Source organism: Hemitrygon akajei, chromosome 4, assembly GCF_048418815.1.
Source record: "Hemitrygon akajei chromosome 4, sHemAka1.3, whole genome shotgun sequence".
NCBI lineage: Eukaryota > Metazoa > Chordata > Chondrichthyes > Myliobatiformes > Dasyatidae > Hemitrygon > Hemitrygon akajei.
The window spans coordinates 102,471,496-102,499,136 of record NC_133127.1 but is presented as its reverse complement, the minus strand read 5'-3'; the positions used below and the strand labels follow the sequence as shown (position 1 = coordinate 102,499,136).

The following is a 27,641-nucleotide window of genomic DNA, read 5'->3' as shown; positions in this document are numbered from 1 at the left end:
CCCTGATGACCTTGAACACTATCTGAATAGAATTTACACATTCCCCCCAATTACCTCCATCACTGTCTCAGTGGGGTTTGCACATTCTCCCCAAAGACCTCCAACGCTGTCTGATTAGAGTTTCAATACTTTCTTTGATTATATGCACTTTCCACATTCACCCCAATGATCTCCAACTCTATCTGAGTGGAGTTTAGAACATAGAACATAGAATAGTACAGCATATTACAGGCCCTTCAACCCACAATGTTGTGCTGACCCTTAAACCCTGCCTCCCATATAACCCCCAACCTTAAATTCCTCCATATACCTGTCTAGTAGTCTCTTAAACTTCACTAGTCTATCTGCCTCCACCACTGACTCAGGCAGTGCATTCCACGCACCAACCACTCTCTGAGTAAAAAACCTTCCTCTAATATCCCCCTTGAACTTCCTTCCCCTTACCTTAAAGCCACGTCCTCTTGTACTGAGCAGTGGTGCCCTGGGGAAGAGGCGCTGGCTGTCCACTCTGTCTATTCCTCTTAATATCTTGTATACCTCTATCATGTCTCTTCTCATCCTCCTTCTCTCCAAAGAGTAAAGCCCTAGCTCTAACTAGCCCTAACTGGAAACAGTACTCCTAACTAGAGTTTTATAGAGCTGCATCATTACATTGCGTCTCTTAAACTCTTTCCCTCGACTTATGAAAGCTAACACCCCATAAGCTTTCTTAACTACCCTATCTAACTGTGAGGCAACTTCCAGGGATCTGTGGACATGTACCCCCAGATCCCTCTGCTCCTCCACACTACCAAGTATCCTGCCATTTACTTTGTACTCTGCCTTGGAGTTTGTCCTTCCAAAGTGTACCACCTCACACTTCTCTGGGTTGAACTCCATCTGCCACTTCTCAGCCCACTTCTGCATCCTATCAATGTCTCTCTGCAATCTTTAACAATCCTCTACACTATCCACAACACCACCAACCTTTGTGTCATCTGCAAACTTGCCAACCTACCCTTCTACCCCCACATCCAGGTCATTAATAAAAATCACAAAAAGTAGAGGTCCCAGAACAGATCCTTATGGGACACCACTAGTCACAACCCTCCAATCTGAATGTACTCCCTCCACCACGACCTACTGCCTTCTGCAGGCAAGCCAATTCTGAATCCACCTGGCCAAACTTCCCTGGATCCCATGCCTTCTGACTTTCTGAATAAGCCTACCATGTGGAACCTTGTCAAATGCCTTACTAAAATCCATGTAGGTCACATCCACTGCACTACCCTCATCTATATGCCTGGTCACCTCCTCAAAGAACTCTATCAGGCTTGTTAGGCACAATCTGCCCTTCACAAAGCCTTGCTGACTGTCCCTGATCAGACCATGATTCTCTAAATGCCAATAGATCCTATCTCTAAATATCTTTTCCAACAGCTTTCCCACCACAGACGTAAGGCTCACTGGTCTATAATCACCTGGACTATCCCTACTACCTTTTTTGAACAAGGGGACAACATCCACCTCCCTCCAATCCTCCGGCACCATTCCCGTGGACAACGACGACATAAAGATCCTAGCCAGAGGCTCAGCAATCTCTTCTCTCGCCTTGTGGAGCAGCCTGGGAAATATTCTGTCAGGCTCCAGGGACTTATCCATCCTAATGTATTTTAACAACTCCAACACCTCCTCTCCCTTAATATCAACATGCTCCAGAACATCAACCTCACTCGTATTGTCCTCACCGTCATCAAGTTCCCTCTCATTAGTGAATTCCGAAGAGAAGTATTCATTGAGGACCTCGCTCACTTCCACAGCCTCCAGGCACATCTTCCCACTTTTATCTCTAATCGGTCCTACCTTCACTCCTGTCATCCTTTTGTTCTTCACATAATTGAAGAATGCCTTGGGGTTTTCCTTTACCCTACTCGCCAAGGCCTTCTCATGCCCCCTTCTTGCTCTTCTCAGCCCCTTCTTAAGCTCCTTTCTTGCTACCCTATATTCCTCAATAGCCCCATCTGATCCTTGCTTCCTAAACGTTATGTAAGCTGCCTTCTTCCACCTGACTAGATTTTCCACCTCACTTGTCACCCATGGTTCCTTCACCCTACCATTCTTTATCTTCCTCACCGGGACAAATTTATCCCTAACATCTTGCAAGAGATCCTTAAACATTGACCACATGTCCATAGTACATTTCCCTGCAAAAACATCATCCCAATTCACACCCGCAAGTTCTAGCCTTATAGCCTCATAATTTGCCCTTCCCCAATTAAAACTTTTCCTGTCTTCTCTGATTCTATCCTTTTCCATGATAATGCTAAAGGTCACTGTCCCCCAGATGCTCACCCACTGACAGATCTGTGACCTGACCCGGTTTGCACATTCTCCCTGTGATCAATGCATTTTCTCCATGTTCACCAGGTTGCTCCCACACCTGAGGTTGTTAAGTTTATTGACCACTGTAAACTGCCTCTAGCGTGTCAGTGCATGCTAGAATCGTGGGTGAGTGATAGGTATATGAGAAAATAGAAGATATCAGTGTAAACAAATATACAATGGTTAGCACAGACTCAGTGGGCAAAAATTCTGTGTCTCTGTTATTAAAGTCTTACTCATTTTGCAGGGGAGCAAAGAATCTCTTAAAAAATAAAGAAGCTTGGCACAAATGGAAGAACAGCACAATGGTCATCTGGTCTAATAGGACACGCTGCAGAGGCTTTGAGACAAGCTTATCAGAATGTTTCCAACTGAAGGATATTGGAAGACCACAGGATGGCTGCGAGGGAATGCATATTGCCACAGTTGAATGTTACAATCATCCTTCAGGTGTTTGATTGTTTTTCATTATATGCCATTGATAAGAGAGCTTTGCGCCACGGTACTTGAATTGCTAAGAGACCATTAGGAAACTCTCAAGTCGAGATGCTTTCTTGCTTATCTTTCAAAGGTTTCAAAGGTACAGTTAATATCAGAGAAATGTATACAATATACATCCTGAAGTGTTTTGTCTTTGCAAACGTCCACGAAAAACAGAGGAGTGCCCCCGAATAATGAACGACAGTTAAATGTTAGAACACCAAAGTCCCCCCCAGCTCCCCTCCTTCCCACGTATAAACGGCAGCAAGCAATGATCTCCTTCCCCCCACTAGCAAAAATAAAAGCATCAGCACCCGCCACTGAGCACTCAAGCGTGAGCAAAGCAACAGCGAAGACACAGACTTGCAGTACACCAAAGACCACATTGTTCACCCGGTGGTCGACACACCACAGACTCGCTCTCTCCCTAATAAGGGGGAAAGAGGTGTCCCTGTTTCGCAGCGAGAGGGGAGACATAACAAACAACTCGCTGGTTTATGATGTTAAAAGTCTGTTGTGTTGCCTTTTCCAAGCTCTGTCCCCAAAGATCTCGAGTCTCTGGGCACACAGCCAGAGATCTTCTGTCTCCCACGACACATTGATCTCCTGCCAGGACACCGACCTTTGACCCACCCATCTCCAGAGCCACGAGATCTCGGCCCTCTGAAGACAAGCTGAGCTCTTAGGCTGTGCCCTTGGCATGCCAAATAACGGCCAGTCGTGAAACCCCGAGAATGGGTCCCATTCCCCCATTGTCAGTGTGTAACTTCAGGTCAGGGTCTTCAAAAGAACCCTGAACCATGCACCTATATATTTATCTGTTGGTTTTGACCTACAACCAAAGAATACTACGTGGAAACTAAATTCAAGTCTACTCAATGATCCCTATTTTAAGGAACAAATTAAAAATGAAATTGGTCTTTACTTAGAATTTAATGATAATGGTGAGGTTTCACCTCCCATTCTATAGGATACTCTGAAGGCTGTCTTAAGAGGGAAAATTATAGCGGTATCTTCATGTAAGAAAAAAATAAGGAATAAAACATTAGAGGAATTACAAAATTAGCTGAAGGAATAGGAAAAAAACACAAATTGAGTTTGGCACAGGATACACTAGAGGGAATTTTAAAAAATAGGAATGAAATGAATAGTTTAGCTACACAAGAAATTAGAATGAATTTAATGTTTCTGAAACAGAGACACTGTGAAAGTGGATCTAAATCTATGAAAATACTGGTGTGGAAACTGAAAAAAAATAGCAGAAAATACAATTCATAGAATTAGGGATCCAAGAACAAAAGTAATAAAAAAAATAAGCCAAGAAGCGTTTGAAATGTTTTACAAAACTCTATGTTCCAAAGTTCCAGGGGAAGCATAACCCAGATTGACACCTTCCTGAATTCTCTAGAGTTACCCACTTTAAGCGAAAAACAAAATAGAACGATGACTGCTGACATAACTGAAGCTGAACTAAAAACTGCAATTAGTAGGCTTAAATTAAGCAAGTCACCAGGATCAGATGAGTATACGGCAGAGTGGTATAAAGAATTTAAAAATGAGTTAATTCCTGTTTTACTCCCCACACTGAACTGGGCTCTAAAAAAGGCACAAATGCCACCCAGCTGGAAGGAGGCGATAATCTCAGCTATATCGAAAGAAGGCAAGGATAAAATGGAATGTAGGTCATTTAGACCAATATCCGTTCTTAATGTAGATTATAGATTATTTACCTCCATCATGGCCAAATGATTAGAGGAGTTTCTACCCATACTGATACATAATGATCAGACAGGTTTTATATAACAACGCCAAACACAAGACAATATACATAGTGACACTTCACATTATGGATCATATAAAAAAATGAAATTGAAGCAATAGTGATAAACATGGACGCTGAAAAGGCATTTGATTCGGTTAATTGGAATTTTCTTTACAGAGTTTTACATAGATTTGGTCTACATGACACTATACTATACAGGCACTATATGACAATCCTACTGCTAGGATTAAAATCAATAGATATTTATCAAGTAGTTTTACCCTAGAAAGAGGCACGAGACAGGGTTGTGCATGGTCACCGCTACTCTTCGCATTATATCTGGAACCATTAGCTCAATACATCAGACAAAATGAAGATATCAGGGGGATTACTATTAAAGGGACAGAGCATAAATTGGCCTGTTACGTGGATGACATTTTGATCTATCTAGGGCAACCAACATACTCTTAACCTAAATTGATGCAATCCTTTAAACAATATGGCCAATTATCAGGATACAAGATCAACATAGATAAAACCCAAGTACTTTCAAATAACTATTGCCCACCAAGAGAAATTGAAAGTCGATACCCCTGGGCATGGCAAACAGAGTCTGTCAAATATTTGGGCATCATTATGCCAAAAGATTTGGCAAAATTATCAGAATGCAATTATCAGCCTATATATAAAAAAATTAAAGAAGATATAACAAGATGGAACCTAATTCCTTTTCTTGGCCTCAGTTCAAGGATTGAATCTATTAAAATGAATATACTGCCCAGACTACTATATCTCTTTCAGACCCTACAAATAGAAATTAACCAAAATCAATTTAATGAATGGAACAAGGTGCTATCAAGATATATATGGCAAGGTAAAAGGCCTAGGGTTTGTCTCAAAACTTTGCAATTAGCTAAGGAAAAGGGGGGATGGGGCCTACCTTCTCTTAGAGATTATTATTTTGCAGCACAGTTGAGAGCTGTGATATGCTGGTGTAACCCATCATATGATGCTCAATGGAAAAACATTGAGGAGAGGATACTTTCCATCCCTATACAGGCAATTTTGGCTGATAACAACCTACAAAGTTACATAAATACTATTGATAACCTGTGGGTGAAATGGATTCTTAAAATATGGAAAACTATTATAAAAGAATATAAACTAGAGAGAGACTAGAGCTCTTATAGATAGCGGGGTCAAGGGATATGGGGAGAGAGCAGGAATGGGGTACTGATTGTGTATGATCAGCCATGATCACAGTGAATGGCGGTGCTGACTAGAAGGGCCAAATGGCCTACTCCTGCACCTACTGTCTATTGTCTACTGTCTATTGACATTGCAATTCTTAAATGGTGTGCATATGACTCCGATTTTACACCAAATAAATTGGATGCTAGATTTAAGGACTGGACAGCTAAAGGAACAACAGTTCTTTGCAACATAATGAAAGAAGGAACACTGTTCAGTTTTGAAATGTTCAAAGGGAAACACTTATTAGAAAAACAAGATTTTCATTGGTATTTACAGATGCGACAGTATGTTAATAGGACGGTTAAAAATGTAACCGAGGCAAGTACATGTCTGATAGAGCTATTTAGAAAAGCATATAATTCAGATAACAGTAGTAGAAGCATTTCAAGCGTGTGTAAGGGTTTGTCAAATCTTAAAACACATTCGACTTCATACATTAAAACAAAATGGGAGAAGGAAGGAGGGATAATTATATCTGAGGAAGAATGGACAACAATATGGAGATATCAATGAAAGTGTACCAGTTCACAGAAATGGAGTGAGTTCGGGTGGAAAAACTTGATAAGGTATTTTATTACACCCTCTCAGAAATCCCATTATAATAGTAACATCCCTGTTTATTGGAGAAGTTGTGGAAATCAAAATGCAAACCATTATCATATTTTCTAGGAATGCCCTGTTATCAAAGACTATTGGAGTGGGATAGACAATGCCCTACAAGATATCTTTAAATGTTAAATACTCTTAGAGAGTAATGCCAAATATTTTGGGTATATACCTCAAAAATAGTTGAAAAGAGATAAATATTTAATGAATATACGGCTGGTGGCTGGTAAAAAGGCCCTTACCAAAAAATGGTTATCACAGGAGAGCCCAACTTTAAATGTACGGATGGAAATTACAATGGACATTTACAAAATGGAGAAGATAACAGCATCTGTTAATCATAAGTTGGAACAATTTGATTCATACTGTGAAAATGGTTTAACTATATAACATCTCATAAGCCTGATTTTATTCTCACGTCAATGAATATGTTGTAAAAAGATCATTCCCTATTTTGTACATAGTTTTCTTATTTCGACTGTTCTTTCTCTCCTCTCCTTTCTATAAGTGAATACCTCCGATAATTATTATGTGGAGATCTGTGACAAATATGATTATATGATATATATGTATAGTATCTGAAATACATCTTATGGAAATGTTTGTTTGATAATAAACTTCAATAAAAAATAAATTACAAAAATCAAAAGAACCCTGAAAGGGAAAAATAAAGATATTAAAGATGGAAATAGAGCTGTTTCTGAAGATGCAAGCAAAAGAGTCACTGTTTCCTCAGAAGATCCAAAGAAAAGAGGAAAAGCAGAAAATATTTGTGGTGTATTTGTGACACCCAGACAGTGCTCAGTTATACACAGAAGGCAATGAAACGGAATGAGTTATGCCAGGTTACAATGATCCAATCAAGTTATAAGTATAATTTGAATTTCACTCGGAATTTACCTGTGACAGTCATTCACCAGTTCCCAGTCTGGCAACTGAGATATTGAATCATGCTGTCACTACTTTTAGTATGACTTAATATTTTGCTTTTGCTAAAATTGTTCCTTTCTTTTGTTACCAGATAAGAATTGCAGTAATAATGAATTTAAATGTGTAAATGGCAAATGTATCCCACTGATGGAAGTTTGCAATGGCATTGATGACTGTGCTGACTTAAGTGATGAGCTGTGCTGTACAGGTATAAGTACACAAACCTGATCTCTTCTACAGGTATATGGAGGAATTTAAGGTGGAGGGTTATATGGAGGCAGGGTTTTTAGGGTCGGCACAACATTGTGGGCCGAAGGACCTGTACTGTGCTGTATTGTTCTATGTTCTATGTACTCATGTCACTGGGGTTTTATATTAGCTAATGTTCTGTAAATTCATATACTTTATACTCTTTTGTATACATTATACTCTCAGCCATCTAGTATTCACAGGGAATGGGAGGTGCTGGCTGAATCATGTGCTATTTACATGAGAATTAATCAAAAATAATTACTGTACATCATACGTTAATTTTCTATGCATAAACCTTGAATCAACCTCATGCATTATATGTCATATCCTTACCCACTAAAAAGCAGTGTTTTAAGCTGCAAGTCCATATTCCAAGGATGTGACTGACTTCCAAATGATTGATTGTTCTCACCAGCATGTGAGGTTGCCAAATCTTTAAAGAGATGCTCTTTCTAATCAGCCTGCAGCTGCACTGCCATTACATGTGTGTTCTCACACATATTTTAAATAATGCTTAAAATAAAATGTGCTGCTCGGGCTTGTTATTATGAAATAAATAATGTTACCGGTTGCACAAGAATTCCAGATGTATGATACCGGATAAACAAGCTTTATTTGATTTTGTATTGCCCCTGTGATATAGAAGAAGTTAATCCCATTGAATCTATGGCAACACACCGAGCAATCTTATTCCTTCAATTGTTTCTTACTTTCTACACATTTCCCATCAACTCTCCCCAACACACCAGGAGCAATATATAACGGCCGATTTAACCTACCAATAGACACATTTTTGACATGTGGAGGGTGTGGTAAACTATGTATACCTGTCTGGACACCCCCCCCCCCCATTGACTGCTCCTGTATAAAGGCAATCGGGGGCACTGTTCCTCCTTCAGTCTCGACATGGTCGTGGTCCCTTTTTCGCTGTTAATAAAAGCCTATTGTTCACTTCCAGTCTCCTAGAGTTATTGATGGTGCATCAGAGGGAAAGCTGAGCACCTAGGAGAATTCCACACCATCACCATAATAGGCAGCAACATCGTTCATATCAACCCCATTTTGTTAGAGTTATAAGGTAGCAGCTACTGTTCCCCTGTGCCAGGGAATATCATCAGTGCAATTAAAATGTAACCAAATGAGCCAATGGCATTTCCTCAAGCTTGCTATCTTTTTCTCTTGTTAAAATAGATTGCCACAATTCTTACTCCTGCAAGTCCGGCGTATGTATTCCATATTTTTCATTATGTGATGGTGAAGTTGATTGCTTGGATGGAAGTGATGAAAGTAACTGTATTGGTAAGAAATAATATTTAAGATTATTCTCTTTCTCCCTCCATAATGCTGCAAGATTCAAGGGTATTTCCAGCATTTACAATTTAATTCTGGCTCTGAGTGGTTAGCTTGTGACCAGAATTCCAAGGAAATCGGAATTATAATTTTTCCCCATATAACAGGGGAAATGTCCCTGGCTCTGGACTCAGAAACATTGTAGATGTAAGTTTGTGTGATCAAAGACCCTTTGACAGGATTGGGAAAGTTAGAAAAGAAGTCTGTTAAGCAATAGGGAGGGTGGGGGATGGGGGAGACATTTGATAGTGGAAAACCTGGATGATCATAGGGATAAATTGTAAACAAGGTTATCTGATCAAAGAGTGAGTGGAAGTAGAGAATGAGATTATAGAGGCAACATAGGCATGGGCCCTTCTCTGCTGATAGCTTTGCCCATCAATCTAATGATATTTGCCCATGTTAGGATCTTCAAATTCTTGCCTTTTCAAATATTTGTCTAAATGCTTCTTCAAAATAGTAATTTGATCTGATTTCACCACCTCTCCCAATAGAATTGTGTTATAGATATCAAATATAAATATCACTTTACCCTCAGATCCCCTTTAAAAATTGTACCTCTCATCTCAAGTCTATACCCTCTTGTTTTTGATACCTCTACCATAGGAAAATAGATTTAACTAGCTACCCGTATTAGGCTTGCTCGGAGGGAAAATAGGAGAGCAGTAGTGATAGGGGATTCGATAGTTAGGGGAACAGATAAGAGGTTCAGTCAGAGAGATCGAGAATTCCGGTTGGTCTGTTGCCTCCCTGGTGCCAAGGTCCGCGATATCTCGGATCGGGTTCTCAGTATTCTCAGGAGAGAGGGTGAGCAGCCAGATGTCATGGTCACATGGGGACCAGTGACATAGATAGGAGTAGGGATGAGGTCCTGAAGAAGGAATATAGGGAGTTAGGAAAGAAGTTAAAAAGCAGGACCTTAGGGGTGGTAATCTCGGGATTGCTGTCTGTGCCACGAGACAGGATAGGAACAGGAAGCCATGGCAGATGAATGCGTGGCTGAAGTGTTGGTACAGGGGGCTGGGGTTCAGATTTCTGGATCATTGGGATCTCTTCTGGGGAAGGTCTGACCTGTACAAAAAGGACATGCTGCACCTGAACTGGAAAGGGACCAATATCCTGGCGGGCAGGTTTGCTAGAGCTGTTGGGGAGGGTTTAAACTAGTTTGGCAGGGGGATGGGAATCAGAATGTGAGTGCAAAGATTAGGGTAGGAGGACAAGGGCATGATGCTATGTGTTCTGAGTTGGTGAGGAGGGACAGGCAGGGGACAAAACATGAATACAGCCAGTACGTACAACTACGATGTTGTAGCCATTACTGAAACTTGGTTGGAGGAAGGGCAGGATTGGCTGATGCAGGTACCGGGGTTTAGGGTTTTAAAAGAAATAGGATGGGAGGTAGAAAAGGCAGGGGGGGAGTAGCATTACTGGTCAGCGATTGTATCACAGCTGCAGAAAGGGAGGGCGCTGCAGAAGGAGTGTCCACGGAGTCAGTCTGGGTGGAAGTCAGAAATAGGAAGGGATCAATCACTGTGCTGGGAGTAGTCTATAGGCCCCCAAATAGCCCTCGGGACACTGAACAGCAGATAAGCAGGCAGATTTTAGAAAGGTGCAGGAAATACAATAGACAATAGACAATAGACAATAGACAATAGGTGCAGAAGTAAACCATTCGGCCCTTCGAGCCTGCACCGCCATTTTGAGATCATGGCTGATCAACTACTATCAATACCCAGTTCCTGCCTTGTCCCCATATCCCTTGATTCCCCTATCCATAAGATACCTATCTAGCTCCTTCTTGAAAGCATCCAGAGAATTGGCCTCCACTACCTTCCGAGGCAGTGCATTCCAGACCCCCACAACTCTCTGGGAGAAGAAGTTTTTCCTTAACTCTGTCCTAAATGACCAACCCCTTATTCTCAAACCATGCCCTCTGGTACTGGACTCTCCCAGCATCTGGAGTATTTCCTGCCTCTATCTTGTCCAATCCCTTAATAATCTTATATGTTGCAATCAGATCCCCTCTCAATCTCCTTAATTCCAGCGCGTACAAGCCCAGTCTCTCTAACCTCTCTGAGTAAGACAGTCCAGACATCCCAGGAATTAACCTCGTGAATCTACGCTGCACTTCCTCTACAGCCAGGATGTCCTTCCTTAACCCTGAAGACCAAAACTGTACACAATACTCCAGGTGTGGTCTCACCAGGGCTCTGTACAAATGTAAGAGGATTTCCTTGCTCTTGTACTCAATTCCCTTTGTAATAAAGGCCAACATTCCATTAGCCTTCTTCACTGCCTGCTGCACTTGCTCATTCACCTTCAGTGACTGATGAACAAGGACTCCTAGATCTCTTTGTATTTCTCCCTTACCTAACTCTACACCGTTCCGATAATAATCTGCCTTCCTGTTCTTACTCCCAAAGTGGATAACCTCACACTTACTCACATTAAACGTCATCTGCCAAGTATCTGCCCACTCACCCAGCCTATCCAAGTCACCCTGAATTCTCCTAACATCCTCATCACATGTCACACTGCCACCCAGCTTAGTATCATCAGCAAATTTGCTGATGTTATTTTCAATGCCTTCATCCAAATCGTTGACGTAAATTGTAAACAGCTGTGGTCCCAATACCGAGCCCTGTGGCACCCCACTAGTCACCACCTGCCATTCCGAGAAACACCCATTCACCGCTACCCTTTGCTTTCTATCTGCCAACCAGTTTTCTATCCATGTCAATGTCTTCCCCCCGATGCCCTGAGCTTTGATTTTACCCACCAATCTCCTATGTGGGACCTTATCAAATGCCTTCTGAAAATTACAGTGTTGTAGTTTTGGGTGATTTCAACTTCCCTCATATTGACTGGCACCTCCTGAGTGCAAAGGGGATAGATGGGGCTGAATTTGTCAGGTGTGTTCAAAATGGATTCCTGACACAGTATGTGGACTGGCTGATGAGAGGAGAGGCCATACTGGATCTAGTTCTGGGTGATGAACCTGGTCAAGTGAAGACCTCTTGGTGGGGGAGCAATTTGGTGAGAGTGACCACAAATCCCTTAGCTTCAGCATAGCTATGGTAAGGGATAAAATCAGACAAAATGGGAAAGTGCTTAACTGGGGAAGGGCTAACTATGAAGGGATGAGGCAGGAACGAGCGAGAATAAATTGGAAACAGATGTTCAAGGGTGAAAGCACAGAAGTAATGTGGAGGAAGTTTAGGGACCACTTGTGCTGTGTCCAGGATAGGTTTGTCCCAATGAGACAAGGAAAAAATGGTAGGAAAAGGGAATCATGGTTGACAAAACACATGACGCAAATCATCAAGAGGAAGAAGGAAGCATATGTTAGATGTAAGAAGTAGGAAGCAGGAGGGGCTCATGAGAAATATAGGGTAGCCAGGAAGGAGCTATAGAAAGGACTTAGGAGAACTTGAAGGGAGCATGAGAAGGCCTTGGCATGTAGGATGAAGGAGAACCCCAAGGCGTTCTATGTGTACGTGAAGAAGGATGACAAGAATGAAGGTAAGGATAAAGGATAAAGGATGAAGAAGGCAACATGTGCCTGAAGGTTGAGGAGGTCCTAAATGAATACTTTGCTTCACTATTCACAAGTGAAAAGGACCTTGATCAGGGTGAGGCTGAAATAGAACAGGCCTGTGTGCTGGACAAGATAGAGATTAATGAAGAAGAAGTGTTGGATCTTCTTAAAAACATCACAACTGATAAGTCCACAGGGCTGGACTTGATATACCCCAGGTTGCTGTGGGAAGTGAGGGAAGAGATTGCTGGAGCAGTGGCTATGATCTTTGAAACCTCTTTGGCTGTAGGGGAGGTGCCAAAGGATTGGAAAATGATGTGCAGTTCCCTTGTTTAAAAAAGGTAATAGGGCAAATCCTGGGAACTATAGACAGGTGAGTCTTACGTCGGTGGTCTGCAAACTATTGGAAAGGATTTTTAAGGATAGGATCTGTGAGCATTTGGAGAAGTACAAGGATAGTCAACATGGTTTTGTGAAAGGAAGGTTGTGCCTCACAAGCCTAATTGAGTTTTTTGAAGAGGTAACAAAAGAAATTGATGAGGGTAGGGCAGTGGATGTGGTCTACATGGACTTTAGCAAGGCATTTGACAAGGTCCCCCATGAGAGACTCACCCAGAAAGTCATGAGGCATGGGATTAGTGGAACCTTGGCTGTTTGGTAAAAATTTAGCTTACAGGAAGAAAGCAGAGGGTAGTAGTGGAAGGAAAGTATTCTGCCTGGAGGTCGGTGACTAGTGGAGTGCCACAAGGATCTGTCCTGGGACCCCTGCTATTTGTGATTTTTATAAATGACCTGGATGTAGAGGCTGAGGGATGGGTGAGTAAGTTTGCGGATGACATGAAGACTGGAGGAATTGTGGATGGAGCTGTAGGTTGTCAAAGGTTACAAGAGGATATAGACAGGATGCAGAGTTGGGCAGAAAAGTGGCAGATGGAGTTCAATCCGGATAAGTGTGAGGTGATGCATTTTGGAAAGACAAACCAGAAGGCTGAGTACAGGGTTAATGGTCAGTTACTTAAGAGTATAGATGAACAGAGGGACCTTGGGGTTCAAATCCATACATTCCTCAAGGTTGCTGCACAGGTTGATAGGGTAGTTAAGAAGGCCTATGGGATGCTAGGCTTCATTAATAGGGGGATTGAATTCAAGAGTAGAGAGGTCATTTTGCAACTCTACAAGTCTCTGGTGAGACCACACTTAGAGTACTGTGTTCAGTTCTGGTCACCTCATTATAGGAAGGATGTGGAAGCTACCATTATTGGAATAGGTACCCTTATTCGACTAACTACCCTTACTAGACTAGTTACACTTATTGAAAACCTTACCCCTATTGGACTCGCTACCATTATTGGACTAGCTATTCTTATTGAAAGCCTTACCTCTATTGGAGTAGCTACCCTCATTGCACTAACTACCATCATTGGACTCACTACCCCTATTGGCTTAGCTGCCCTTATTGGCCTAGCTCCCCACATTGGACTAACTACCCTAATTGGAAACACTACTATTATGGACTAGCTACTCTCATTGACCTAGCTCCCCACATTGGACTAACTACCCTAATTGGAAACACTACTATTATGGACTAGCTACTCTCATTGACCTAGCTACCCATATTGGCTTATCCAGTATTATTGGAAACACTACCTTATTGGACTAGGTACCCTTATTGTACTGGGTCCAATGTTGTTTGTCATATACATTAATGATCTAGATGATGGGGTGGTAAATTGGATTAGTAAGTATGCAGATGATACTAAGGTGGGTGGCGTTGTGGATAATGAAGTAGGTTTTCAAAGCTTGCAGAGAGATTTAGGCCAGTTAGAAGAGTGAGCTGAAAGATGGCAGATGGAGTTTAACACTGATAAGTGTGAGATGCTACATTTTGGTAGGAATAATCCAAAAAGGACATACATGGTAAATGGCAGGGCATTGAAGAATGCAGTAGAACAGAGTGATCTAGGAATAATGGTGCATAGTTCCCTGAAGGTGGAATCTCATGTGGATAAGGTGGTGAAGAAAGCTTTTGGTATGTTAGCCTTTATAAATCAGAGCATTGAGTATAGGAGTTGGGATGTAATGTTAAAATTGTACAAGGCATTGGTAAGGCCGAATTTGGAGTATTGTGTACAGTTCTAGTCACCGAATTATAGGAAAGATATCAACAAAATAGAGAGAGTACAGAGAAGATTTACTAGAATGGTACCTGGGTTTCAGCAGCTAAGTTACAAGGAAAGGTTGAACAAGTTAGGTCTTTATTCTTCAGAGCGTAGAAGGTTGAAGGGGGACTTGATAGAGGTATTTAAAATTATGAGGGGGATAGATAGAGTTGACGTGGATAGGCTTTTTCCATTGAGAGTAGGGGAGATTCAAACAAGAGGACATGAGTTGAGAGTTAGGGGGCAAAATTTTAAGGGTAAGAGTTTAAGGGTAACACGAGGGGGAATTTCTTTACTCAGAGAGTGGTAGCTGTGTGGAACAAGCTTCCAGCTGAAGTGGTAGAGGCAGGTTCGGTATTGTCATTTAAAGTAAAATTGGATAAGTATATGGACAAGAAAGGAATGGAGGGTTATGGGCTGAGTGCGGGCCAGTGGGACTAGGTGAGAGTAAGCGTTCGGCACGGACTAGAAGGGCCAAGATGGCCTGTTTCCGTGCTGTAATTGTTATATGGTTATATGGTTATTGGAATAGCTCCCCTTCTTGAAAAAGTTACCCTTATTGGACTAGCTACACTCACTGGACTATCTTCCCTTTTTGGACTAGCTACCCTTATTGCAAACACAACCCTGATTGCAATGTTACCCTTATTGGATTAGCTACCCATATTAGACTAGCTACCCTTGTTGGCCTAACTACCTTTATTGAAAACGTTACTCCTATTGGACTAACTACCCTTCCTGGAAATGCAACCTTTATTGTGACTTGCAACCCTTATTGAACTAGCTACACCTAGTGGACTAGCTGTCCTTATTGGACTAGCTTCCTTTATTGAACTAACTACCCTTATGGTAAATGCTACCCTTATTGGACTAGCTACTCTTATTGAACTAGCTACACCAAGTGGACTAGCTGCCCTTATTGGCCTAGCTGCTGTTATTGGGACTAACTTCTCTTATCAGAAACATTATCGTTATGGACTAGCCGCCCACATTAGATTAGCTATCCTAATTGGAAATGCTTCCCTTATTGGCCTAGCTATCCTTATTGAAAAGCTTACCCCTATTGGATTAGCTACCTTTATTGGAGTAACTACCCTTACTGGACTCATTACTCTTATTGACTAGCTGCCCTCAATACACCACCTACCCCTATTGGACTAGCTGCCCTTATTGGAATAGCTACCCATATTGGAACCGGTACCCTTATGACCTACCCTTATTGGAAATGTTAGCCTTATTGTAACGTTACCCTCATTGCACTAACTGCCTTTATTGAACTAAATGCCCTTGTTGGACTAGCTGCCCTAACTGGACTCACTAACCTCATTAGACTAACAGCCCTGATTGGACTAGCTGCCCATATTTGACTAGCCACCCTTACTCCATGAGCTGCCCTTAATGCACTAGCTACCCTCATTTCACTAACTACCATCATTGGACTAGTTGACCTTATTGGTCTGACTACCCTTATGGCCTAGCTACCATTCTTGGCCAAGCTACCCTTATTGGACTAACTACCTTTATTGGAATAGCTACCCTAATCAGACTAACTACTGTTATTGCACTAAATGTGCTTATTGGACTAGCTATCCTTATTGGAAACATTACGCCAAATAGACTAGCTTCCCTTACTGGAAACACTACCCTTATTGGAAATGTTACCTCTATTGGGCTAGCAACACTTATTGTCCTACCTACCCTTGTTGGAAACGCTACCCTTATGGATTACCTACCCTAATTGGACTAGCTGCCCTCATTAGAAACATTACCCATATTGCACTAGCTACACTTATTCAACTGGCTACCCTAATAGGACTGGATACACTGATTCTTCTTCTTCTTCTGTTGTTTTATGGCGGTTGGCAAACCAGCTTTAAGGTGCATTACCGCCACCTACGAGACTGGAGTGTGGATCGTTTGATAAACAGGAGGAAGGAAAAGAATTGCATTCCCTAAATTCTATATGATAAACCAGAGTCTTTCAGATACTTCATGATATAGGTCTGTATTTCTCTTGAACTCCCACCTAAAATGTCTTCTATACCCACAGCAGTTTTTTTTTGTTTATCTTAAGCGCTCCTATCATCTTCACTCTTTCTCTTTCATACTTCTTACATTTTAACAATACATGTTCAACTGTTTCTGGTTGATTACAGTATTCACACAACCCAGCTGGATGTTTCCCTATTTTGTATAATGTGTAATTAAGACTTGTGTGACCAATTCTTAAACGACTGATGGTCACTTCTATCTTTCTATGCCCACCTGATATTCTTTGGTATCTGACTTGCCTTTGTATTTTGTACAGTTGTCTCCCTGTTTCACTCTCAACCCAGTGCTTCTGCCATGTCTCCTCAATATGTGTTTTTATAATGCTTTTGACTTCCGCTTTGCTTAGAGGGATCTGGACTTTTATTATAGACGATTTGAGTGATTGTTTAGCTATAATGCCCATTTTTTCATTACCCTCCACACCACAATGAGCAGGAACCCAAAGGAAGCTTATTTCTACCCCGTTGTCGGTCAGTATCTACAACTTATCTCCAATAAAATATCCTATCTACTTTCTGATTTTCTTGATTTGATAGAGGTTAATGCAGACAAACTGTCTGAACAAATTACAGCCTTTCTGACATTATTTTCTTCTGTCCAAGATAATGCACTCAATATTGCCATTAATTCTGTTGTATACACCGATAAATAGTTTGATGTTCTTTTCCTGATGCTAGTTTTGTCAATGAGGAATGTAGACTGCAATACCTGTGTGGCCAGAGCTATGGTCTTTTGATCCATCTGTAAATATCACTAATTTGTTTCTAAAATGCAGGTCTATATATTCTTGTACTATCAGTTTGATACCACAGTTAGACTTCTTTTTTAAAAGTTTTTGCAGGTTTATATCCACTGTATGTATTGTAAAGAGCCATGGGGGAACATCAGATAATGGAACTGTAGGGCTATATTCCAGCTCGTGTAGACCATATTTTTGTGCTACTGCATCCCAGATCCATCTAAAGCTATTATAATTTGAATTATTATGTTCCCAGCAATCTTTTAATATAGCTTTAGCTGGATGTGAGTAGTTATGCCCCATGGTGTTAACCCAGTAGTGTAGCATTAGCTTTATTCTTCTAAGTTTTAATGGCATTTCCCCCATTTTGACTTGAAGAGCTGATACAGGTTGTAACGTTCTCGCTCGGGTGTGACGTAACGCCGAGGTAAACGTCGAGATAAACCAGAATCAATGCAAACGAGGCCGCAGTAAGATTAACCATTTACTGTTCACTCTTCACATTAACGCATGGTGAAAAAGCGTTGCTTTCACTGTGTCTTTGGTGCATAGAGAGACCCTAGTCGGCGTTATGGTGGTACATGTGAGTGACCCCCACCCTTGCGTGAATCTCAAACCGGTAATTTCCCACAAGACGCGGCGAACCCGGATGTGACGTCATCGCAGCCACGATGTATTACAGACAAATCAATTGATTTAAACAATCCTAACTTTAACTAAAAAAATGCTAACAAATTACTACGCGAAAATATTATAAACTAAATAACTGCCATAAAGGCAGCACACTCCCCGCTTGACCTTCGTAAGGTCACAATGAACATAATACAAACTTCAGTCTCTAAATCAGTCATTAGGTAGAAGTAGAATGACTTCTGTAACGGGCCTTTGGTAAATTTTCCCATCGCCTTGGTCGGTAGTTTTCAACTCGACTTTCCTGACATGTCCATCCCTACTAGGGAATGTGGCAGTGATTCTGGCCATTGGCCAGCAGTTGCCGGCAATTTGCTTGTCCCTGAGCAGGACTAAATCTCCAACTTGAAGGTTCCTTCTCCATTGCTTTGTGTACAGGTCCTTATCGGAGAAGTCCCCTGGTGGAGGGGCAGCTCCTGCCTTCTGCGTAAGGAGCATTGATGGCGACGGTATGAAGGGGTTTTCCGGGTCAGAAGACACGGGTAGGAGTGGTCGTGCATTCATAATGGCTGTGACCTCTGCCATTAGTGCGCCCAGTACCTCGTGGGTCGATCGGATGCTTTGCTGCATCTCAGGTCTCCTTTTCGTGGTTTTTTGCAAGGGCGTGAACCGCTTGACTGCCTGCTCTTTGTTGTTTGGCAAGCACTGGCGTGGTTCTCTGAAAGGTAGTGGGGCGACCCCACTATTTGCTTTGTCTCTGAAGACATTGGTGTCCTCCGTTTTTAAGATGATGGCGTCTTGAGCCGATGGAGCAAGTTTATTATCATGCTCCTTTTGAGCAAAGACAGACTGACCCAGCTTCTCGTCAGTTACTTTGCGCTTGTTAAAGCCTTGTGGTGCTTCCTGGACGCACATGGAACTTGTGCGGGGTTGAAGAATCATATGGCAGCTACTCTCTAGCACATTGGTCTTGAGTGTGTTAACCGTTGATTTGTGTTCGTTGCCAGGGCACACCTCTCCTATCACCACCCAACCCAGATCCAGGCAAAGAGGGCGTCGTGTGGTCCATTGACCTGCTGCCTAACCTTGTGTACCCGGAGAACATCCCTCCCTAATAGCAGGAGTATTTCTGCTTCTGGATCCAGCTCTGGGATGTGTTTGGCGATGTGGTGGAGATGTGGTTGGTGTAGCACCGCACTTGGCGTCGGGATCTCAGTGCGGTTATTCAAGATTTTCTCGCACTCTACGAGTGGGGGGAGACAGATGAGGACTTTACCATCCAGGGACTCGATCTGGAAGCCTTCAGCCCTCCTTCCGTAAGTTTTCATGTTGCCTGAGCAAGTTCTAAGGTAGTATGGGAACTGCTCACTCTCAATGTTGAACAAGTTAAAGAACTCTGGACTGACTAGCGAGCAGTTGCTCTGATCGTCCAGAATTACGTAGGCTTTGATGGCCTTGTCTTTGGCTCCCTTAGGGTACACCTTAGTGAGACAGATCTTTGAACAAGAACGGCTTGCCTGAGCTTGACCGCAAACTTCCGTACAGCTCGAGCTGACAACAGTTGTCCTGGAGTGAGCTTCTCCCTCCCCGCCGTCCTGTTGTGGGGGTGAAGGAGCGTTGTCGGTTTGCGGTAACGGGCCAGGATGCATGGCCCAGTCGTGATTAGTGCTATTACATTCCGGGCACTTCACAGCGATCGTACACTCTCTCGCACAGTGAGAGGTCGAGGAACAGCATCTAAAACATATTCCTTTCTCCTCGAGGAGGGCCTTCCTCTCTTCAAGGGGTTTTTCCCTAAACGTTCTGCATCTTTTGAGGGGGTGGGGTTTGTTATGCAATGGGCAATTCTTGCTAGAGTCGTTGTTAGTTGTAAGGACTTCAGTCTTAAGCGCTGAGACTGGTTTAGTAATGTTGGAATTATTCGAAGTGGATTTATCTGGCTTGGTGTAAATTGTACTGCTTCCTGGACCTATGAGGCTAGGATCGTTTCGCTTCTTTGCCTCCTTGCACACAAACCTGGTGAAATACTCGAAGGGAGGAAATCGACCTTCGTGTTCTTCCTTGTACTCTGAGGCAACGGACAACCACCTGTCTTGCAGCCCAAATGGAAGTTTGTCCACGAGTTGTCTAATCCCGGTTGGAGTGTCTAGGTATACTAGACCAGCTGAGTGGCCATCTTCTTTGGCGCCTTGAATCTCCATGAGTAAATCTCCGAATTCTCTTAGCTTGGTGAGGTCCTTGGCTGACACCTTAGGAAAATTTCCCAAACATTGGCATAGCGCCGCCTCAATAATTTCGGGGGCTCCGTAGCCCTCCTGAAGTCTCTCCCATGCTTTCTTCAATGCTAGCTCGGGTTTGTTGATGTACACTGAACGCATGCGTCTCACCTGTTCGCATGATTCTTTTCCCAGCCATTTTGCCATAAGATCCAACTCCTGGGTTGCTCTGAGCTGGACTCCGTCGATAGCGTTGGTGAATGTGGAGTGCCATGCACGGTAATTTTCAGGTTTATCGTCGAACTGGTATAGTCCTGAAGTGACGAGATCCCGTCGTGCGAAATACCGTGCTACGGATTCGTCTGCAAGTGGCGTGCGGGCTGAGGGAACACGTCTTCGGGTACTCGACATCTGTTATGGAATTTGCTGGTCTGGACTCAGTCTTTGCCTCTCTTCTCCCCAAATCCGGTAAGTTTGGTGTCGAGAAGTACTTGTCATGAGCCCTTGCATTCCTGGGTTCATCGCGGAGTTGCGAGGGTAAATTATCTTCCTCGGATGGACGTGATGCCGTCGGGCCTCTCCAAGACTCCTCATGAAGTGGGACGTTATCGAATAAGTAAGGAGAGGAAGAAAGAGTCTTCCATTCTATTTGAGATTGGACATAGTCCCTTGTGCGTTCCAATCCGATCTTTTCTGAGGTAGATTTTCCATCCACCGGATCATGCATTTCTTCGGCATCTTCTATTAACTCTGCTTCCACCTCGGCAGCTGCTGCTTCTCGTTCTAGCTTCAGCGCTTCTAACTGTGCCTCTACCCTTTTCCTTTCCAATTCGTTTTCGGCTTCTCTGGCAGCCGCTTCCTTCTGGTTTTCGGCTTCTCTGGCAGCCGCTTTCATCTTTACTTCTAATTCTTCTTTGGCAAAGCGCGCTCGCACCTTGGCGGCTTCTGCTTTAGCTCTTGCTTGGGTGGCCTTACTTGATGCCCTACTGCCCCTGTCGCAGGATGACGACGACTTTGACAACGACTTGATGCTGGATCGGGTTGACATGGCTGCACTTTAAACACCTGATAATGCCGCTTTTTCACTGTAACGTTCTCGCTCGGGTGTGACGTAACGCCGAGGTAAACATCGAGATAAACCAGAATCAATGCAAACGAGGCCGCAGTAAGATTAACCATTTACTGTTCACTCTTCACATTAACGCATGGTGAAAAAGTGTTGCTTTCACTGTGTCTTTGGTGCATAGAGAGACCCTAGTCGGCGTTATGGCGGCACATGTGAGTGACCCCCACCCTTGCGTGAATCTCAAACCGGTAATTTCCCACAAGACGCGGCGAACCCGGATGTGACGTCATCGCAGCCGCGATGTATTACAGACAAATCAATTGATTTAAACAATCCTAACTTTAACTAAAAAAATGCTAACAAATTACTACGCGAAAATATTATAAACTAAATAACTGCCATAAAGGCAGCACACAGGTGATGTTCTGAAGGCACCACTACATATCCTGAGGGCCTGAGCTTGCTCAACATCCAGCATTTTTAAATTACTTTCTGCAGCTGACATGTTGTGGTGAACTAGATATACCTGTCTGACTGCTCCTGTGGCTCCTCCCACAGACCCTGCTGACTGCTCCTGTGGCTCCTCCCACAGACCCCTGTATAAAGGCGACTGTGGGCTGCTGCTCTCCCTCATTTTCCACAGGATGTAGTGCTGTTTATTCTTCCAGTCAATAAAAGCCGATATCTCGTTTCCTAAGTCTCAGCGTGAGTTATTGATGGTGCATCACATGTAAGGTACACATCCATAATCCAAGGTGGCCCTCATTAGAGCTTGATAAATACTTAATAGCGATAACCTGCTCGCACCCCAATCCTGTCCAGCAAGACACCTCAATAACCATATAACCATATAACAATCACAGCACGGAAACAGGCCATTCCGGCCCTCCTAGTCCGTGCCGAACTCTTAATCTCACCTAGTCCCACCTAACCGCACTCAGCCCATAACCCTCCACTCCTTTCCTGTCCATATACCTATCCAATTTTACCTTAAATGACACAACTGAACTGGCCTCTACTACTTCTACAGGAAGCTCATTCCACACAGCTATCACTCTCTGAGTAAAGAAATACCCCCTCGTGTTTCCCTTAAACTTTTGCCCCCTAACTCTCAAATCATGTCCTCTCGTTTGAATCTCCCCTACTCTCAATGGAAACAGCCTATTCACGTCAACTCTATCTATCCCTCTCAACATTTTAAATACCTCGATCAAATCCCCCCTGAACCTTCTACGCTCCAATGAATAGAGACCTAACTTGTTCAACCTTTCTCTGTAACTTAAGTGCTGAAACCCAGGTAACATCCTAGTAAATCGTCTCTGCACTCTCTCTAATTTATTGATATCTTTCCTATAATTCGGTGACCAAGTTGTTTATTTTTTTACATTCGTTTGTAATTTTCTCAATTTGCTTTTTCCATGTAAGTTTCTCATCAAGTAACAAACCAAGGAACCAAATTACCTTTACCTGCTCTAATTTTTGTTCATATAATTTCACGGAAACTGGTTTATGATTTCTTGAGAAACACATCACTTGCAACTTACTTAGAGACAATTTGAAACCCCATTTACTTGCCCACTCCTCCATTTTATTAATTGCATCTTGCATTTTCCTTTGAATATAATAGATTTCTTCCCCTCACCCATAAAGCCCCATCATCTGCATTTAAGGATTTCCCCACACTATGTTCAACTTGCGCAAATATGTCATTTATCATTATGGCAAATAGTAACAGACTGCAGACACTACCTTGTTAGTGTTCTGTTTTCAACCAAGTATGTCCTGGAGTACTTTTCTTCCACCTTGACTTGAATTGTTTGATCAAAAAGAAAGTCTAGAACCCAGTTATATAATTTTCCTTCCATCCCTAATTCTTTCAATTTCATTAACACTCCCTCTTTCCAGAGCATATTATATGCCTTTTCTATGTCGAAGAATACCATCAGGACCATTTCTTTATTTGTTTGAGCCTTCCTAACTTCAGATTCCAAGCTAAATATTGAATCTACTGTACTTCTTCCTTTGCAAAAACCGCTTTGGTAGGGAGAAATAAGACTTTTTTTCTAGAAAGTATGTAAGCCTATCAGTTATTATTCATTCCATAAGTTTACCTAGCTGTGAAGTTAATGCAATTAGTCTATAGCTGGTTGGGTCTGATGAATCTTTACCAGGGTTTAATATTGGAACAATAACAGAATGTTTCCACGCAGATGGTATTTTACCTATTCCCCATATTTTATTAACGAGTCTGTGTAGAACTAGAAGTGAACTTCCTGATAATTGCTTCAGCATTCTACTCCATACTTGATCCTTTCCAGGAGAAGTTGGCCGCACGTTCATAATGGCTCTTTCTATTTCTGTTATACTAATAGGAGTATCCAGCACTTCTTCTGATGTTGCTCTTTTGTCCGTAATTCCTGGATTTTGCTTAAGCCTCTCCTCCCTTTGCCGTCTAGCCTCAACTGTCAAATTTTCTGAGCTATGTATGTTAACAAAAGTTTTGCCAATATTTCTGCTTTTTCTACATTGTTAATTGCCATTATGTCCTTGCTTTTTAGCATAGGAATCTCCTTATATCATTCATTTTCCTTATCATGCCCCATATTTCAGACTGTTGAGTTTCTCTTCCAATTTTGTTACAATATTATCTCCAGTATGCTCGTTTTGCTTGTCTGATTATTTTCTGAACTACTGCTTGTGCTCTTTTATATTGTATTATTGTTTCTACAGAATGTTGTCTTTTTAACACTTTAAATGCTTTATTTCTTACTTTTATACTTTTACTACATTCACAATTCCACCATGGAATACTTTTCCTCTTTCCTTTACTTATCGGAATTGTTTCTTCTGCTGAATTTATAATTGCTGTGACCAATTTATCATTCATTTCTTCTATATCCAATATATTTTCATCTAAAATCTTTATGAATCTTGCTTCACTTCTTCTTTGAACTATCTCCCAATCTGCCTTAGTTTCCACCTGGACACTCTAGGTCCTTTATTTTGTTCTATTTTAATCTGAATCTTTGTGATTATGGGATAGTGATCTCTTCCTACTGTAGCTTGTTTTAATATGTTCCATGTTACACAGACGTGGCAGGAAGAACAAACCCAAGTGCAGGACTCTGACACGGAGGCAGGATCAGGAGGCAGAATCTCCGTAGCGAGTGTAGAATCAAGACCAGGCTGAGTCAGGACTAGGGAGGCTTGATTCACGAAGAGACACGGGGTTGAAGACTTGGACCAAGGTTCCTCTCTTTCTGAGATTCGACCAACAATCTGGCAAGGGCTGACCGGAGCTGTTGGGGTCTTATCCTCTGGTGGCTAATGGAAACCAGGTGCTGGTGATGGAGAGGAATTGGGAAAGATTGGGAATCAAGTGTGGGGATTAAGGACCAATTAGGGAGGAAAGGGAAAAGGTGGGAAATGCCAGCCAGGACCATGACATTCCAAGTACCGATCCCTGCTAATTCTCTACTTACAAATGTTAAGTCTATTGCAGTTTCTGTGTTTTGGGAAAAATTATATCTCATACCTTCTCCATTATTTATACATACCAATTTTTCATCATCTATAAATTATTTTATCACTAATCCATTTTTATCAGTATTTTTACATCCCTATAGTGTACTATGTCCATTGGAATCCCCATGCTATATTATTTTCCTTTTCATCCCACCACCCACTGTGTTTAATGTATCTTTGCTTAATCTTCAACATGGATTATAGTAATTTATTATTACCAGGCTTTCTCTGCCTATCCAAATTTTGATTATTATTGTTTCATATTTCTGCCCTATGTTGATTATACCTCATCCCACTGGTTATAAATATTGCTACTCCTCCACCATTGCCATTACTTCTATCCTTCCTAATAGCTGTATATCCTTGTAAAACAAAATCTAATTGTGCTTTCAACCATGTTTCCTGTATACATAAAATCTGAGGTTTTTCCTTAAGTTCTGATACATATTTCTTAAATTCTTGACCATTTGCAATAAGACTCCTTGCATTCCATTGTAAAATATATACTGCCATTAAGATCCCACCTCCCCTGCCTGTGAACTGTTTGATCCTCCATTCAACGTTTCTTTAACTACTTCCCACCTAAGCTCTGTGATACCATATAACCATATAACCATATAACAATCACAGCACGGAAACAGGCCATTCCGGCCCTCCTAGTCCGTGCCGAACTCTTAATCTCACCTAGTCCCACCTACCCGCACTCAGCCCATAACCCTCCACTCCTTTCCTATCCATATACCTATCCAATTTTACCTTAAATGACACAACTGATCTGGCCTCTACTACTTCTACAGGAAGCTCATTCCACACAGCTATCACTCTCTGAGTAAAGAAATACCCCCTCGTGTTTCCCTTAAACTTTTGCCCCCTAACTCTCAAATCATGTCCTCTCGTTTGAATCTCCCCTACTCTCAATGGAAACAGCCTATTCACGTCAACTCTATCTATCCCTCTCAACATTTTAAATACCTCGATCAAATCCCCCCTCAACCTTCTACGCTCCAATGAATAGAGACCTAACTTGTTCAACCTTTCTCTGTAACTTAAGTGCTGAAACCCTGGTAACATCCTAGTAAATCGTCTCTGCACTCTCTCTAATTTATTGATATCTTTCCTATAATTCGGTGACCAGAACTGTACACAATATTCCAAATTTGGCCTTACCAATGCCTTGTACAATTTTAACATTACATCCCAACTTCTGTACTCAATGCTCTGATTTATAAAGGCCAGCGTTCCGAAAGCCTTCTTCACCACCCTATCTACATGAGACTCCACCTTCAGGGAACTATGCACTGTTATTCCTAGATCTCTCTGTTCCACTGCATTCCTCAATGCCCTACCATTTACTCTGTATGTTCTATTTGGATTATTCCTGCCAAAATGTAGAACCTCACACTTCTCAGCATTAAACTCCATCTGCCAACGTTCAGCCCATTCTTCTAACCGGCATAAATCTCCCTGCAAGCTTTGAAAACCCACCTCATTATCCACAACACCTCCTACCTTAGTATCATCAGCATACTTACTAATCCAATTTACCACCCCATCATCCAGATCATTTATGTATATTACAAACAACATTGGGCCCAAAACAGATCCCTGAGGCACCCCGCTAGTCACCGGCCTCCATCCCGATAAACAATTATCCACCACTACTCTCTGGCATCTCCCATCTAGCCACTGTTGAATCCATTTTATTACTCCAGCACTAATACCTAACGACTGAACCTTCTTAACTAACCTTCCATGTGGAACTTTGTCAAAGGCCTTGCTGAAGTCCATATAGACTACATCCACTGCCTTACCCTCGTCAACATTCCTCGTAACTACTTCAAAAAATTCAATAAGGTTTGTCAAACATGACCTTCCACGCACAAATCCATGCTGGCTACTCCTAATCAGATCCTGTCTATCCAGATAATTATAAATACTATCTCTAAGAATACTTTCCATTAATTTACCCACCACTGATGTCAAACTGACAGGTCTATAATTGCCAGGCTTACTTCTAGAACCCTTTTTAAACAATGGAACCACATGAGCAATACGCCAATCCTCCGGCACAATCCCTGTTTCTAATGACATCTGAAAGATCTCCGTCAGAGCTCCTGCTATCTCTACACAAACTTCCCTCAAGGTCCTGGGGAATATCCGGTCAGGACCCGGAGATTTATCCACTTTTAAATTTCTTAAAAGCGCCAGTACTTCCACCTCTTTAATTGTCATAGGTTCCATAACTTCCTTACTTGTTTCCCACACCTTACACCATTCGATATCCTTCTCCTTAGTGAATACCGAAGAGAAGAAATCGTTCAAAATCTCTCCCATCTCCCTCGGCTCCACACATAGCTGACCACCCTGATTCTCTAAGGGACCAATTTTATCCCTCACTATCCTCTTGCTTTTAATATAACTGTATATTATACCTAATATACCTAGATATTTTTCTGCAGACTTGACTATAATTTTAATTTTCTCAGTTCTCTTGTCTGTTTGTGCTGAACGGTTAATTGCATCTACCATAAACAGTACGAAATCCTTTCTACTCATTATTAGTGTATCCTTATTTATCATATTACAGCCCTCACAGTTCACTGGTTTATTATTCCCTAAATTTGTTCGCTTGATAGCCTTCTCCTTTTCAGCGATTCCTTTCACTGACTCTACGTAGCTAATCCCTTGAGTTACCTTAAAATATTGTATCTAGCTGCCTTC

At 42.0% G+C, this 27,641-nt stretch overlaps 1 protein-coding gene across 3 annotated transcripts in view; it reads left to right on the top strand.

Moving 5' to 3' along the window:
* cfi (complement factor I) overlaps positions 1–27,641 on the top strand; it is a 245,972-nt gene that overhangs the window by 173,183 nt on the left and 45,148 nt on the right. For all 3 annotated transcript variants that reach the window (XM_073043136.1, XM_073043135.1, XM_073043134.1), the window contains 3 exons: positions 2,609–2,811; positions 7,485–7,601; positions 8,837–8,944. In XM_073043136.1, coding sequence (XP_072899237.1) covers positions 2,609–2,811; positions 7,485–7,601; positions 8,837–8,944 — 428 coding nt within the window. The remainder of the gene's footprint in view (positions 1–2,608; positions 2,812–7,484; positions 7,602–8,836; positions 8,945–27,641) is intronic.